The sequence below is a fragment of the Malurus melanocephalus genome, unplaced genomic scaffold (assembly GCF_030028575.1).
Source record: "Malurus melanocephalus ecotype Western Australia unplaced genomic scaffold, MMel_1.1 scaffold_916, whole genome shotgun sequence".
Lineage (NCBI taxonomy): Eukaryota > Metazoa > Chordata > Aves > Passeriformes > Maluridae > Malurus > Malurus melanocephalus.
In genome coordinates, this window is record NW_026624148.1 from 95,251 (window position 1) to 109,492 (window position 14,242).

The 14,242-nt window shown below is 54.1% G+C and overlaps 2 protein-coding genes across 4 annotated transcripts in view; one reads left to right on the forward strand and one right to left on the reverse strand.

Annotated features, from left to right (window-relative positions):
• The first annotated feature begins 1,439 nt into the window (after nucleotides 1–1,439).
• On the forward strand, nucleotides 1,440–7,428 carry MYDGF (myeloid derived growth factor). Its single transcript, XM_057386111.1, has 6 exons — nucleotides 1,440–1,645; nucleotides 2,573–2,623; nucleotides 3,582–3,643; nucleotides 4,420–4,501; nucleotides 5,620–5,692; nucleotides 6,709–7,428. Exons 1-6 carry the CDS (start codon nucleotides 1,466–1,468, stop codon nucleotides 6,786–6,788), a joined length of 528 nt encoding a protein of 175 aa, XP_057242094.1. The 5' UTR covers nucleotides 1,440–1,465; the 3' UTR covers nucleotides 6,789–7,428.
• A 2,007-nt stretch (nucleotides 7,429–9,435) lies between these two features.
• The window catches only part of TNFAIP8L1 (TNF alpha induced protein 8 like 1), a 6,790-nt gene continuing 1,983 nt past the window's right edge, over nucleotides 9,436–14,242 (reverse strand). Inside the window, exons 1-2 of one of the 3 annotated variants that reach the window (XM_057386118.1) lie at nucleotides 13,849–14,156; nucleotides 9,436–10,069 (exon numbers count right to left, since the gene is read on the reverse strand). In XM_057386118.1, coding sequence (XP_057242101.1) covers nucleotides 9,507–10,069; nucleotides 13,849–14,047 — 762 coding nt within the window. In that variant the 5' untranslated portion in view covers nucleotides 14,048–14,156 and the 3' untranslated portion in view covers nucleotides 9,436–9,506. Of the gene's footprint in view, nucleotides 10,070–10,398; nucleotides 10,811–13,848; nucleotides 14,157–14,242 lie in introns of those variants that run through there. The other 2 variants (XM_057386120.1, XM_057386121.1) reach the window with 2 other exon arrangements.

Consider the following 14,242-nt stretch of genomic DNA (forward strand, 5'->3'; position numbering starts at 1 on the left):
GTTTGCAGAACTCTTGCTGCAGGATTGTTTGGCACCCTGAAAAAGGGCTCGGCTGTCTTCTTTAGGGGATTGAGAATCCCGAGAGGAATTCGCTGGGAAATCACCTCCTGCAAGCCAGAGCTGTTCCATATGGAACAGGCCCCAAATGATGGGATGTCCTGCAGGAAAGGGAACAGGGAGCAGGGTGGCTCTGGGAGGAGGATTTGCAGCTGAGCTGATTTCCTGAGTGCTGATGACAGAGGAAGCAGCAGGTGCTGGGGAAACCAGTCAAAAAAAAATGACTCTTCCTCAAGAATTTGGGACTTGAGTGGCTTGGGAGGCATTTCTCTCCCAAAAACCCACCCTGTGGGGCTTTATTTTTAGGTGTGGAGGGYGAACAGATGTTCTTGAGGGCTTATTTTTTAAAAAAAAATCACTCCACGAGCTACGAAATTAGCTCGGGAAAGTCACTCCTTGCCCTGAAAGATGCTCGAATGGAAAACTTCCCAGCATCTCCATTCCCAGAGTGGGTGGGATAAAGGTGCAAGGACAGCTCTGGCTCTGGAAAAGCCACGTCAGTGGAAATTCTGTGTGTTTGGGGGGTCTCCGGCATTTGATTTCTGTCCTGGGTCGTGCAGGCATCACCCCCAGAATAACTGGAATGGCTCAGAAATCCCAAAGTCCCCCAAAGGAGGAGTGGGGTGTCCAAGGCCAGGGTTGGGCTGGGCTCTGTGTGTGTGTGGCTAAAAGAAAGGGTGTAAATTGATCTTGGGGAATCCTCACGGAGGGATTTTGGTGAAAGCAGAGGCATCCCAGCTCCGTGCTGGGACACGGGGAAGGCTTCAGGCATGGCCCTGCAGAGAATCCTCCTGTTCCTGCTTCCCATTCCAGCTCCTCTCAAAGCTGGGGCAGATTTCTGTGCCTTCYCCTCTCCTCTAACCCAGAGTTTTTTCTGGTTTAACCAGGTTTTTCCTGCTCCCGGCTGCAGGACACTGGTAACCAGTGATGGACAGCCAGGACAGCTGACCCTCCTTCCCACCCTGCTGCAAATCCACTGCCATTCCCTTCTGGAAACGGGATTTTGTTCCTGTGYGACAAGAAGCAATTAARAGTRCCACTGTTAATTGGCTGCTGCAACSCGGTGTGTGTCACAGAATGGTTGTTAGGAAYKTTAATMCAAAAACACCAGAGGTTTGTGTCCAAAAAGGAGACAGAGGAGTCCTGTGACTTTATTCGAATAAAGGCAGAGGCCATGSGATATTTCCTMAAATTGTTAGAGGAYGCAGCCTCCTTTTTATCCCAATTTCCCGGCCACATTTCCCTCTCTCTTTCCCCATCGGCTGACACTGTTGTCCCTTGTCCTTGATGTCCCCATGTCCTGGGGACACGTGTGGCCCGTCCGAACTCCTGCCACACCCAACATGGCCGCCGTGCCACCACCGCGCTGACCCCTCCCGGCCGCCATAGCCCGCGCTTCCTCTCCAAGATGGCGGCGCCCAGCGGGAGGAGCGGCCGGTACGCGTGGGCCGCGCTGGTGCCCGCCGCTCTGCTGTGTCTGGCGGCCAGGGCGGCCGCGGAACCGGGCACGGCCCCGGGTGCTGCCCCGAGCACGGCCGAGTTCGACGTGCGGCCCGGCGGGGAGGTTCACTCCTTCTCCCGGAGCCTGGTGAGCGGCCCGGAGGGAGGGAGCGGGTGAGGAGAGGGTACGCGCCTCTCGCTGATTGGCTGCGCGCCTTGTCAATCATGTGTTCTGCCGCGGGGATTGGCTGAGCGCGAAGGGGGCGGGGCGAGTGAGTGTGGGGGGGTCCCCAGGGAGAGAGGGGTCCCCAAAGGGGGCTGCAAAGGCGGGGGGATCCCGGAGAAAACGGGGAAATTCCCSTGAAAAAGGGGTCCCCAAAGGGGCTTTAATGGCAGGAGGATCCCCGAGAGAATGGGGGTCYCCAGGGAACGGAGATCTCCAGGGAACTGCTGGGTTCCTGTAAAAAAGGGGTCCCCAATGGGGGCTGAAAAGGCGGGGGGATCGCAGGGAGAAGGGAYCCCAAGGAGCGAGGGAGCCTTTATGGAGTAGGGGGTTCTGGAGGGGAAGGAGTCCCCAAATGGGGTTTTCCAGCAGAAGGGAGTGCCCAAGGAAAGCAGATCCCCAAGGTGGGACAGTCTTTGTAGCAAGGATGACCCCAGGAATGGGGAAAGAGGAATTTCCAAAGGGGTGAGGTACCCCAAGGACAGGGAGAGAGGGGAAAGGGTCTCAAAAAGGGGAAGGGGGCTCAGCAAGGGAACAGCCCCTGTAGAGAGGGGGCTGGGGGTCCCTGGGCCCCCCAGAACACCAAATCTCACCCTGGGCAGGAGGAAATAGCCTCAGATGGAGGTTTAGATTGAATATTGGGAAAAATTCCTCATGGAAAGGGTGGTCAGGCACTGCTCAGGGCAGTGGGATCCCCATCCCTGGAGGGATTTCAGAGTGGATGTGGCACTTGGGGACACGGCCAGTGCTGGGGACAGTTGGACTCTCTGCTCCAACCCCGACAATTCCTCGGTTCTGTGGAAGAAAAGCCCGTCCTAAAGCGAGCCTGCTGCTGTTCCTCTCTTCTGGCAGGGGGATTACGGCTGCACCTTCACCTACTCAGCCCAGGGCGGCACCAATGAGGTGAGCTGGGCAAATCCTGGGCACGGGATGGGAATCTGCTCTTCCTTTTGAGCCTGAGAGAAGCTGGGCAAATCCTGAGCTGGGAATCTTCTCCTTTTGAGCCTGAGAGGAGCTGGGCAAACCTGGGCACGGGCTGGGAATCTGCTCCTTTTGAGCCTGAATAGAGCTGGGCAAACCCCGGGAAAAAGAGGGCAAAGGAAATCAACCTGGGCATGGGATTTTGGAATCAACTCCTCCTTTTAAACCTGAAAGGAGCTGGGCAACACTCAGGCATGGGCTGGGAATCTGCTCCTTCTTTTGAGCCTAAAAGGAGCTGGGCAAATCGTGGCCATGGACTGGAAATCTGCTCCTTTTGAGTCTGAAAGGAGCTGGGCAAAACTCAGGCATGGGCTGGGAATCTGCTCCTCCTTTTAAACCTGAAAAGAGCTGGGCAAACCCCGGGCAAAAGTGGGGAAAGGAAATCAACCTGGACATGGGATTTTGGAATTTGCTCCTCCTTTTGAGCCTGAAAAGATCTGGGCAAAAGTGGGCAAATAAAGTCAACCTGGGCATGGGATTTTGGAATCAGTTCCTCCTTTTAAACCTGAAAGGAGCTGGGCAAATCGTGGGCACGGGCTGGGAATCTGCTCCTTTTGAGCCTGAGAGGAGCTGGGCAAACCCTGGGCAAAAGTGGGCAAAGGAAATCAAGCTGGGCACAGGATTTTGGAATCAGCTCCTCCTTTTGAGCCTGAAAAGAGCTGGGCAAACCCTGAGCTGGGAGGGAATCTGCTCCTCCTTTTCAACCTGAAAGGAAATGAGCCTGGGAACTGCTCCTCACAATTGTGGTGAGGAGGGAGCAAAAAGGGCCACCAGGAGTGCTGGGTGCTGTCTGGGGTGATTTTGGAGTGATTTTGGRGTGATTTTAGGATTGGCCTCGGGGGATTTTCCCCTCTCTGACTGCGGATTTCTCCCTGTGCAGCAATGGCAGATGAGTGTYGGGGTCAGCGAGGACAGCGGGCTCTTCTCCTGCTCCATCTGGAGGTGTGTCCTGAGCAAAATCACCCCGGGGTGTTGGGATGTGGGGCAGGGATGGGGATTTTCCTCTCCCGGAAAATCTGGGGGTGATWTTCAAACAGTTTTTGGTTTATAAATTCTGCATTCCTTTATTCCCCGTGAAAAGAACGGGAGGGAGATGTTTTTTAAATAAGTTATGGGGTCTGCTGGTKGATATTGAAAGGTAGATATTAAAAGGAGTAATGAGAGGAATTATAAATTTTATAGGAATTTTGCTAATTGACACAGATTGATGTTTATTTAAGGGAGTGTTTAAATCTTTACATTTAAAGAAAAATAATAGAGACACAAAGAATAARAAGRGGGGAATGCACATTAGATGGGAGTTTGTATTAGTTTGTATTTTAATGGGGAAAGAGAGGGAAATATGGCTTGGAAATTAAAATAATAAAAATTAAAATTAAAATTAAAAAAAAATAAAAAATAAAATAAAAATTAATTAAAAAAATTAAAATAAAAAAAGAGGCTGCGTATTCTACCAGTTTGAGAGACTTCATGGAAATGTTTTATTATTGTCCTTTTATTTGAATAAAGTTGCAGGATTCTTTTGGGGTTTTTTGGTTTTTTTTGGACATAAACTCGTAGCATTCATAGATTAATTTTCCTCCCAAATTTCCCTCGGCACAAAAAGCTGCGGGAGATGCAGAGGTGGCTGTGGGGGGAGGGAGAGAAGCAGAAATCCTTCACTCCTCTGCACCTCCACCCCCTGTGCTGCTGACAAAGGCTCTGCTTTCTTCTCCCAGGCCCCAAGGGAAGTCTTATCTCTTCTTTACCCAATTTAAAGCCGAAGTGAAAGGAGCCAAAATCGAGCACGCCATGGCTTATGTAAGTCCCAGCTGAGCCCGGGGAAGCAGCAGTGTGGGAGGCTGCTGTAAAACATGAATTAGACACAGAAAACATTGATTAGACATCTGTGCCTCAAAATGTGTSCCTAATTAGAGACTGGTGGCAGGCAGGAGAGGGGATGCAGGTGGGCAGTKCCTGCTCTCTCCATCCCAGGGATTTGCTGGTGTCGCTGAGACTGTGGGGAAAAACAAAAACTCTCCAATATTTTAATGGTAAAAGGTCAAGGCATTGCTTTATTTTCTGGCCAGGATGTCACAGAAATAATTTCATCCATGTGCAGACAAAATCATTCCGTGACACATGGATTTTACACAATTTTCCCCAAATTTTATCCAGCCAAAACCCAGAGAGCTTTATTGGTTTAATGTTCATTGGTCCAACGTTGTGCAGTTCTCAGGATTTGGGTTCCTGTTGGATCTGGGTTTTTTTTGCCTCTGATGCTGATCAGGTCCAGATCAGGTGCCAGGGGTGAGGTTTGGAGCTGATGTTCTGTTTATATCCCTTGATGGTCACTGGTGGTCATTGATGGTCACTGATGGTCACTGATGGTCACTGATGGTCACTGGTGGCCACTGATGACCCTTTTTTTTTGTGCTTCTTTCACTCTGTTGAGCTGTGAAGCTCCTCAACCCTCACCTGGTGTAAAAACACCCTGGAAAGAACCTTCAGCGCCTTCCCCGAACAAAATCTTTGACTAAAGTTCTGTAAAATTTTTTTTTTGGTGTATTTTCCAACATTGGGAGGGGGCTCCAAAGGCACCAGGGCATGGAGTGAGTCTTGGATTGCCTGAACAGATTGCACATGACATAGAAATCAAAACCAAACCCAGATCAAACCCCTGCTGRTGCTTTTGTCCRGCTCATTCTTCCATTTCCCAKTTTTTTTGGGGGGTGAGGCTTTTGMTYACCCCAAGAACACAAATCCATGGTTTAACAGGAGATAGAAAAACAGATTTTTCCTTCAGCTTTCCTTTGTGCACTTCCACTGCACATATAAATCACAAATCTGTTATTTTTTGGGACGTGCCCTTGTTTGGGTTGGTTTAAATGCTGACACTTTTTGGGTTGCCTCTCACAGCTCCTTCCTTCCTGTTTCAGTCTCAAGCTGCTGCAGGTTCCCAGAGCGACATCCCCTTAAAACAGGAAGAGTTTGAAATCACTGAAACCACAGGTTTGTGCCTGAGGGGCTGGTTTGGGGTTCAGGCCAGGGGTGAGTTGAAATGCTCTTAATCCACCCCTGGCTGCTGCATTTTGGGGGTTCCATCCCAGTTTAATTCCTGGGGGGAAGGAGGAGTTTCCAGTACTGGAATGGTGTGCTCAAGGAGGTGTGGAATTACTATCCCTGGATGTTTTAAAAAAAAGATTGGATGTGGTGCTTGGTTTAGTTGAGGTGTCAGGGCATGGGTTTGGCTGGAAGATCTTGGAAGGTGATTCTGTGATTTTGTGATGTTGTGTGATTCTCTGTGATTCTGTGATTCTCTGTGATTCTGTGATTCCGTGATTCTTCTTCTGTGATTCTCTGTGATTCTGTCATTCTGTGTGATTCTATAATTGATTCTGTGATTCTCTTCGATTCTGTGTGATTCTGATTCTGTGTGATTCTGTCATTCCATGATTGATTCTGTGATTTCTGTGTGATTCTGTGATTCTGTTTGACTCTGATTCTGTGATTCTCTGTGATTCTCTGTGATTCTGTCATTCTGTGTGATTCTATAATTGTTTCTGTGATTCTCTTTGATTCTGTGTGATTCTGATTCTGTGATTCTGTGTGATTCTGTGATTCTGTTTGACTCTGATTCTGTGTTTCTCTGTGATTCTCTGTCATTCTGTCATTCTGTGTGATTCTTTGATTCATTCTGTGATTCTGTGTCATTCTGTGACTCTGTTTGGCTCTGTGATTCTGTGATTCTGATTCTGTACGATTCTGTGATTCTGTGATTGATTCTGTGATTCTCTTTGATTCTATTTGATTCTGTGATTGATTCTGTGATTGATTCTGTGATGGATTCTGTGATTGATTCTGTGATTCTCTTTGATTCTGTGTGATTCTGTGATTCTCTGATTCCACGATTCTGTTCCTCCCCACTATGCAGGAGTGAGAAGAGCAGTGCCTGACACCCTGAAAGGGCCCAGCAGGGCTGTTCCATTCAACCTTTCCCATCTGCTGATCCTTTTCTCTCTCCCCAGTTTCTCACAGGGAAGGCAAATTCCGTTTYGAGCTCTCCAAACTCGTGATCTCAGCAAAAACCCCCCGTGATGAGCTGTGACCCCGGGGCCAGCCCTGGAACAGGGGGTTTGGCCGGACCAGCAGTGACATTTCCCTGTCACCTGCAGGGTTTTCCTTTGGTTTGGCCGAACTTTTTCATTTTTCCAGTGCCAGGGACCGAGGCTGGGAGGTGTGAGGAGGGATTTGTTGTGTTTTGTGTCAGGGTAAGGCCGTGCTTTGCAGCTGGAAATTCCCCTGGGAGGCTCCAGATCCTCCTGGGCCCCTCTCCCTGCTCTGCTGAGCTGAGCCTAGCAAAGCTGCCGTGAAAAGGGGCTCCTTATCTGCCTGGCTGGGGAGAGATAAGGGGCTGGGTTTCAGCAGGGATGTTGTTAACTCTGTAGGTTCTGGAGGAGAGCTGGGATTTCTCTCTCCTCCAGCACCACARGAGGAAATAATTCATTTAAGGGGAGGAAGGGAGGGGTTGGCCAAAGCTCTGATTTGGGCTGGGATGGTTTGGGTGGGGGGAATTTATTCTGACACAAGCAGGGATCAATCCAAGCAGCACTTGCACGTCCCAGCACAACCACGGGACCGTTTTATACCTAAAAAGTGATTTTTCTTTGTTTTCTTATCTGCAGTAATAACGGGGAAGGTGTAATTCCTGTGTAAATACAGCACAAATAAAGGAATGAAGCATCCTGCTCTGGCCTGGAGTTGCTCTGCTCTGTGCCTCTTCCCCTCTCCAGCTGGGTGGATTTTTGGAGTTGCTTGGCCAGGAGGTTTTTGGGGAATTTGGGGGCTGCAGAGGGTTTGGGGGAGGGGATTTGGGGCTGGGCATCCCACCACACCCATTCAGGATTCCCAGATCTGGCTCCTTTCCCTCTCTCCTCACAGGGACACACCAGCCCAGGGGGACAGGAGCTGCACCCAAAGGCCACTGTCCCCTCTCAGCACCTCGTGGGCTCCTGGCTGTGTGTCCTGCACACCCCTGGTGGGAATGGGCTCTGTCCCTGTCCCCTCTCAGCACCTCGTGGGCTCCTGGCTGTGTGTCCTGCACACCCTGATGGCAATGGGCTCTGTCCCTGTCCCCTCCCAGCACCTCATGGGCTCCTGGCTGTGTGTCCTGCACACCCCACTGGCAATGGGCTCTGTCCCCACCCTCCCCAGGCCGTGTCACATCGTTCTCTGTGACAGCTGGGACCAGGTCTGTGCAATGGCAGCGATGGGGCCTTTGTGTCTTTTATTGAATCTGCTCAGAGTTATCAGTGCCCGGGGACATCCACGGACCAGAGGGCACCAGAAGGTCACGGAGATAAGGCCAGCTGAGATTGCTCAGTGTCTCCGATGCTAAAAGGGCAATTTTTGGTGCTCAGAGCTGTGCTGGGAGAGGCTGGAGCATCTCTGCTCCAAGAGCAGGTGCTGTTCTCAGGCTGTGTCCCACTGGGGAGTCACCAGGGCTGAGTTTWGGGCTCCTGCTGAGCAGGGAGGGACCTGGGGGTGTCTGCTGGGAGTGGGATCTCACACAATCACTGAATGTTTGGGGTTTGGAGAGACCTTAAAGCTCATCCAGTGCCACCCCTGCCATGGGCAGGGACAACTTCACCACTCCTGGGTGCTCTGAGCCCTGTCCAGCCTGGCTTTGGGCACTGCCAGGGCTGGGGCACCCTGTGCCAGTGCCTCCCACCCTCCCAGGGARGAATTCCTCCCAAATTCCTCCYCRATATCCYRTCCATCCCTCCCCTCTGGCAGTGGGAATCCATTCCCCTYTGTCCCTGSAAACYCAGGAGCATGGACAGCAGARCACAACCCCCAGGTCACCCAGAGCCACCACCATTTGGGGACAAAGCCAGCTGTCCCCAGGGCTCGTTTTATCCCTGTCACCGCCACCGGAACGACCGCACGCAGCTCCCAGGCCACTCAGGTGAGTTTATTTCAATAACTCATCAGGGCTACAGAGTTTGCTAAAAAAAACCAACAACCACCACTCGGTGAAGGGCATGGAAAAAGGGATGAAATCCCTGGGGGAGCTCTGGGTCACCATCAAGGACAGCGCTGGAGCTGTTGGGTGGCACCGCCGCTCGTGGGGAGATGAGAATTCGGTGGTTTTTGGGATGCAGGGAAGGAGCAGCTCCCCCCAAATCCCTCCTGCCCTCACCCAGGTAAGAAAGGATCCTCCTGCTCTCAGGGATTTGTTGTTGAGGCCACCAAAGTCTACAAAAAATCATCTCCCTGGATGTTTTTTGGATGTCACACAAAATCTGGACCGCGATTTGCTCCCACCGCGTTCCAGAGCTGCTGGAAGGAAACCACAGAGTTCCACAACCCTCAAATTATGGGGTTTCACTGCTCACCCCAATAACTGGACCCCAACAACGTCCCACCCTCTCAGAAACACCTGGGAGGTGCTTCCCACCGCCAGTCTTTGGTTTGGTTTCTCCCCAGAGGGTTACGAGGCAAAGAGCCCAAATCCTTGGACTCGGAGCCGAAGGCACTTGGTGGGCAAAGGAAATCAAACTGTACAGCGGGCACCCAAAATTCTGGGAGATCCCAGCTCAGCCCAGCGCAGGGAGGGGTTTGCAGACCCTGGGCCAGGTGTGAGCAAAGCCAACCAAAATGTTGATAAAGTCAAAGTTTTGTAGGAATGAGAACACGAGCACTGCAGAGGAGGAAGAGGAGGAGGAGGAGGGGATGGTGAGCCCGGTGAAGGTCGATGCCAACGCCATCCTTTGAGCGTGGCAGGAGGCACAGTCCGGCCACCCAAACCCCACCCTGGCCACCCTCAAATACTCTCCTCCTCCAGCATTTTATTGACCCCCTCGCAGATCCTCTTGAGGTGGGTGCGGTAGGGCTCGGCCGGGCCGTAGAGCGCCGACAGGAACTCGTAGTCCGCAAAGTGGTTGAAGACGTGGTTGATGCGCGAGTGCGACTTGGCCGTCAGGTGCCCGTTGACCGCCTGGTGCAGCAGGTCCCGACACTCCGTCAGCACGCCAGACATGACCCTACGGTCGAAGGTGAAGTCTATCTGGTGGAAGCTGACGGCTGTCATGGCCAGAGTGTGAACCTTCTTGCGGAAACGCTCCATCACCAGCAGCTCCTCGGGGCTGAACTGCCCGTTGCGGTAGAGAACGCCCAGCTTCATCACGATCTTGATGAGGTTCTTGATGATCTTCTGGGCTTCCTTGCGGTTGTGGGTGTACTCCTTGGTGGCCCGGTACAGCTCGTCCAGGATCTCGCTGCTGGTGTCGTCGATGAAGACGTTGGCGATGGTTTTGGTGGCCATCTTGCTCAGGAGCTTCTTCTGGGCCTGCAGGGCCAAGTTTTTGGTGCTGAAGGTGTCCATCTCTGCGGGGGGAGAGGCACACACGGGTCAGTCCCTGCTCTACCTCCATTCCCATCTCCCCTGGGCCCTGGAAGCTGTCCCTCTGTGCCAGGGGGTGGAGCTGGATGAGYTTTCAGATCCCTTCCCACCCAAACTGTTGGTGATTCCTCACCTCTCCACACAGCCTTTGGGCAGGAGAAAGAACCAACAGCGACACCGAGGGATCTCTGAGGTGCTGGGGCAGTGGGAGCCGAGCTCACCCTCTCAAATGGGTTGATGGGATCACTTTCAGGCTGTTCCCACCTTCCTTCCCCCAAACCAAACCCTGCTCCATCGAGCGAGGTGTCCCTACCTGAGCACCGACCCTCCATCCTCCCGCGACCGACGCCTCCCTCCTCCCGCCGCGGCACGGSCTCTTGCCCCATCCTTTTACCATTTTTCCTTCCTTCAAACCTGACTCATTTCCTGCAGGGTGAGCTGGGGACAAGCCCAGGTGGCAGCTGAGTCACCCCCCCGATGCCATGCGCCGCGGCCGGAGCGGCACAGCCGGTTTGGATCACCCCACAGTCGGTGTGGGAGCCTTTTTCCCCGGTATTGCTCGCCCAGGAACACCCACACGAGCTCGGACTTGTTCTGCCGCCTCCTCGGCCGCCTCTGGAGGTGAATAATTCACCCAGACAGAGACCTCACCTGCAGCCCAACTCCCACATCCCGGCGGGGCCAAATCCATCACCTCGGGCTTGAAAACCCGCCGGGAACGATTCGAGCCCGAGAGGAGCCGGGGCCGGGGGAAAACACAGAGCTACAAATCACAGAGAGGGGATGGGAGCAGAGGGAAAAACTGCCAGGAGGGATGGGCAGAGCTGGGAGCTGCCCCTAAACACGGCACGGAAATTTCAGCCTAGAAATACATCCCTGGGGAGGGGAGAGGAGGTGTCTCGGCTAAAGGAAGGTGCTGGTGTGAGGATGGATGGATGGATGGATGGATGGATGGATGGATGGATGGATGGATGGATGGATGGATGGATGGGGATAAATTTTTCGTGGATGGGGAGCAGATTTAGAGGGGATGTGAGGAAGGAATTTTTCCCTGGCACAGGGTGCCCAGAGCAGCTGTGGCTGCCCCTGGATCCCTGGCAGTGCCCAAGGAGCACCCTGGAACGGGTCCATGGATGGGATTTTGGTCTTTTTCCAACCCAAACCACTCCACAACTCCGGGATTCCATCACAGAACCGTGTCTGTCCCCATCTCTGTCCCCAGTTTGTCACTGCCCCCAGCTCAGCTGCCAYCCCAGACCCCTCTGGGGATCCCCAATCCTGCTCCTCCCACTCTGCAGCACCCCCAAACTCTCGGGAGCAAATCCCAGCTCCTCGTGGATCCCCTGCTGCAGCCGAGGCTCCATCTCACCCCGTCAGTGATGATGATGCTGAGCCCCAAACAGCGGCTCCCAAATCCAAGGGCAGCCAAAGCTACGTGGAGACGTGAATTCCCCTGCTCCAGGGGGGAAACTGAGGCACAAAACATTACAGAGGGGGTMTAGAGACACCAAAACTGATATAGGCAGGTATAGGAATTCCAAAAATGCAACCAGCTCCCTCCCCAGTGCCCAAGGATGGTTTTACAAATTATTCCCAAGGCTCACCCACGCCTGCAGCGTTATTTACAGCCCTCAGGAAAAACACGGAGGTTTGGAATCGTTTCCTTCCRTGGGAAAACATTGATTTTTGCCAGCCTGCGCTTCGAGCTGAGGCTCTCGCGCTTAATGAGACAAAAAAGACAACACCAGAGCCCGGTGGCAGCAATTTGGGCTCGGGGAATGCTGGTGGCTGCGTCCAGGAGATGCTGCTGGAGCCGAGTCTGGAGTGAGGGATGGGCAGAGAGGGCAGCTCCATCTCCTCCAAATCCTGCCAGGAGATTYCCTGTGCCAGGGATCCCGTCCGGAAGGAGCAGGGCTCCTGCAAAACCCCTCCCTCACGGTGGTGGGAACGGTGCCTGGGTAAATAGGAATTCCCACCCCCGAGCTCTCCTCCCGTGGGCAGCCGCGGTCATAAAACCGGCGCGAACTCCGCCTCGGGAGTGTGAAAAATAGGAAGTGTCAAGTCCTGCGAGCTGCCCACGGCTCCCAAACGCCAGCTGGAACAACGGGGATGATCGGATCCCCGCAGCAAAAACACCCGGCTGCTCACAGCGCTCTCCCGTTCCAGGAGGAGCATCSTTCCGGKGGGGAAACTGAGGCACGAAGCACTGCAGGATGGTCTGGAGACCCTAAAAGTGGTATAGGGATCCCAAAAATGCAACCAGCTCCCTCTCCAGCACCCAGGGATGGGTTTTCAGGTCATTCCCAAGAAAAGCCGGGCTCACCTCAAGCCGGGATGGTTCCGCACCAAGCTCGGCCCACCAGGACCTGCTGACTCAGCAGCAGCAGCGGGGGATTTCACCGGAACGAGCCGTTTTCCTGCCGGGAAGGGCCCCCTGACCCCATTGTTCGCCAGGGGCTGCTCTCGAAAGAACGGAGCCTTGCCCCGAGCCGCCAGCTGGAGCCCGAAATAACCCGCTCCGCTTCCTTCCTGTCGCTGCAGCTTCCAGCCCGGCTCAGGGCTCGGGCTGACCCCCACCCCCTTCTTCTTTTTAATGAAAACACCCTAAAAAAAAACAGCTTCTTCTTCTTTTTCTTCTTCCGAAATGGAGCGGCCCGGTGTCGCTGTCACCGAGCTCCTCCCTGCTCCGGAAGAGCGCGGCGGGGCTGTGGTCCCAACGGCGGCTTTGGGGTCGGGTACGGCCCTTTTTTGRGGGGTTTCCTCACGTTTTGGAGGTTTTGGAGGAGTCTCGCAGCTCTGAGCGGCGGTGGGGTGAGGATTGGGGTGTCCTGGGTGAGGACACCGAGGGTGTCCCCGCCACGCGACACACGCGGTCCCCTGGGGACAAACACGCGCCGCTTTGGCGCTCACTCCACCGGGCTGGCACCTCACCCGGCACCCGCTGCTGCCTAATTCCCCCAAAAAAACATCCCCACACCACTGAGGGCACAAGTTTGAGCAGGGAACACGAGGTCCCATCACCATGTGGGCACCCGGTACCGGTGGCACCAGGGCAGAGCTGCCAAGTGAGCAAAACCTGCGGATTTCCTTTATGGAGAGGGGCCAAACCCAGCAGCAACAGCATCCCCATCCTCATTTCTACCTGCCCCGAAAATCCCTGTCCCTATCACCTGGTTCTCACCAGTGGCTTGGCCCCACGAACCCCTCCTGCTCCCTTGGTGAATATTTCATGCAGGAGAGGAAAGGATTTCATGCACTTAAATAATTCATGGAGCAGCACAGAGGGGGAGGCTCTGTAAGCTCAGATCGGAGCCTCCTCTGCCTCCTCTTCCTCCTCCTCTTCCTCCTCCTCTCCCTCCTCCACCTCCTCCTCATCGCGGCCATAGCAACTTGCAATGTTTTGCTACAAGTTGACTCCAACACGGAAACATCGTTTCCCAACAGGAGCAACATTTACAAGCGGCGATCTCGCTTGATCCCACACTCTGTCCCCTCCACCGCTTCGGAGAACCCCCCTGCTCTGCCCCTCAGCATTCCCAGCCCCCCGGAATCCTCGGCTSAATGCCAAAGGGGCGGATGGCATCCCACAGCTCTGCTCTCCATCCCCCGGCATCGCTTTCGCCCCGGCGCTCCAACCTCTATTAATTAATTAAACCCTCCTGAATTACAGGAGCCAGCTTGGAGCGCCGGGAAGTAACCGGAGAGCCCCARCAGCGTCACCAGCCTGTCCCCCAGCATTGGTGACCCCCAGAACCCGCGTTACCAGCGCTGGGAGAGCCGAGGAAGAGGAGCGGGAGGAGGAAGGAGCGGCCCTCGCACGTTGCCATGGGTGCAAAGAGCAGCCGGAGACGCCGCGCTCGGGCTCGTGTGTGCCCAGCGGGGCGAGGCCGGCGAGGAAGCGGCTGAGTAAACACCTCGCCCGAGGAAAAACTCATTTCTTGTCGCGGCCGGGATGGATCCATTGCCGGAGCACCGGGAATGCCGCGGGGCACCGCCACAAGCGGCTGGTTCTACCCCAGCGGCGGTGCCAAGCTCTTGGCGTGTCCCCATCATTGTCCCCGCCATCTCTGTCACCAGAATTTGAACTCCTCCATCCCAAAAATCTCCTTCCCGCCCTCGCACCCATGGGAAGGAGCAGAAGAGTTTTTCTTTTTTTT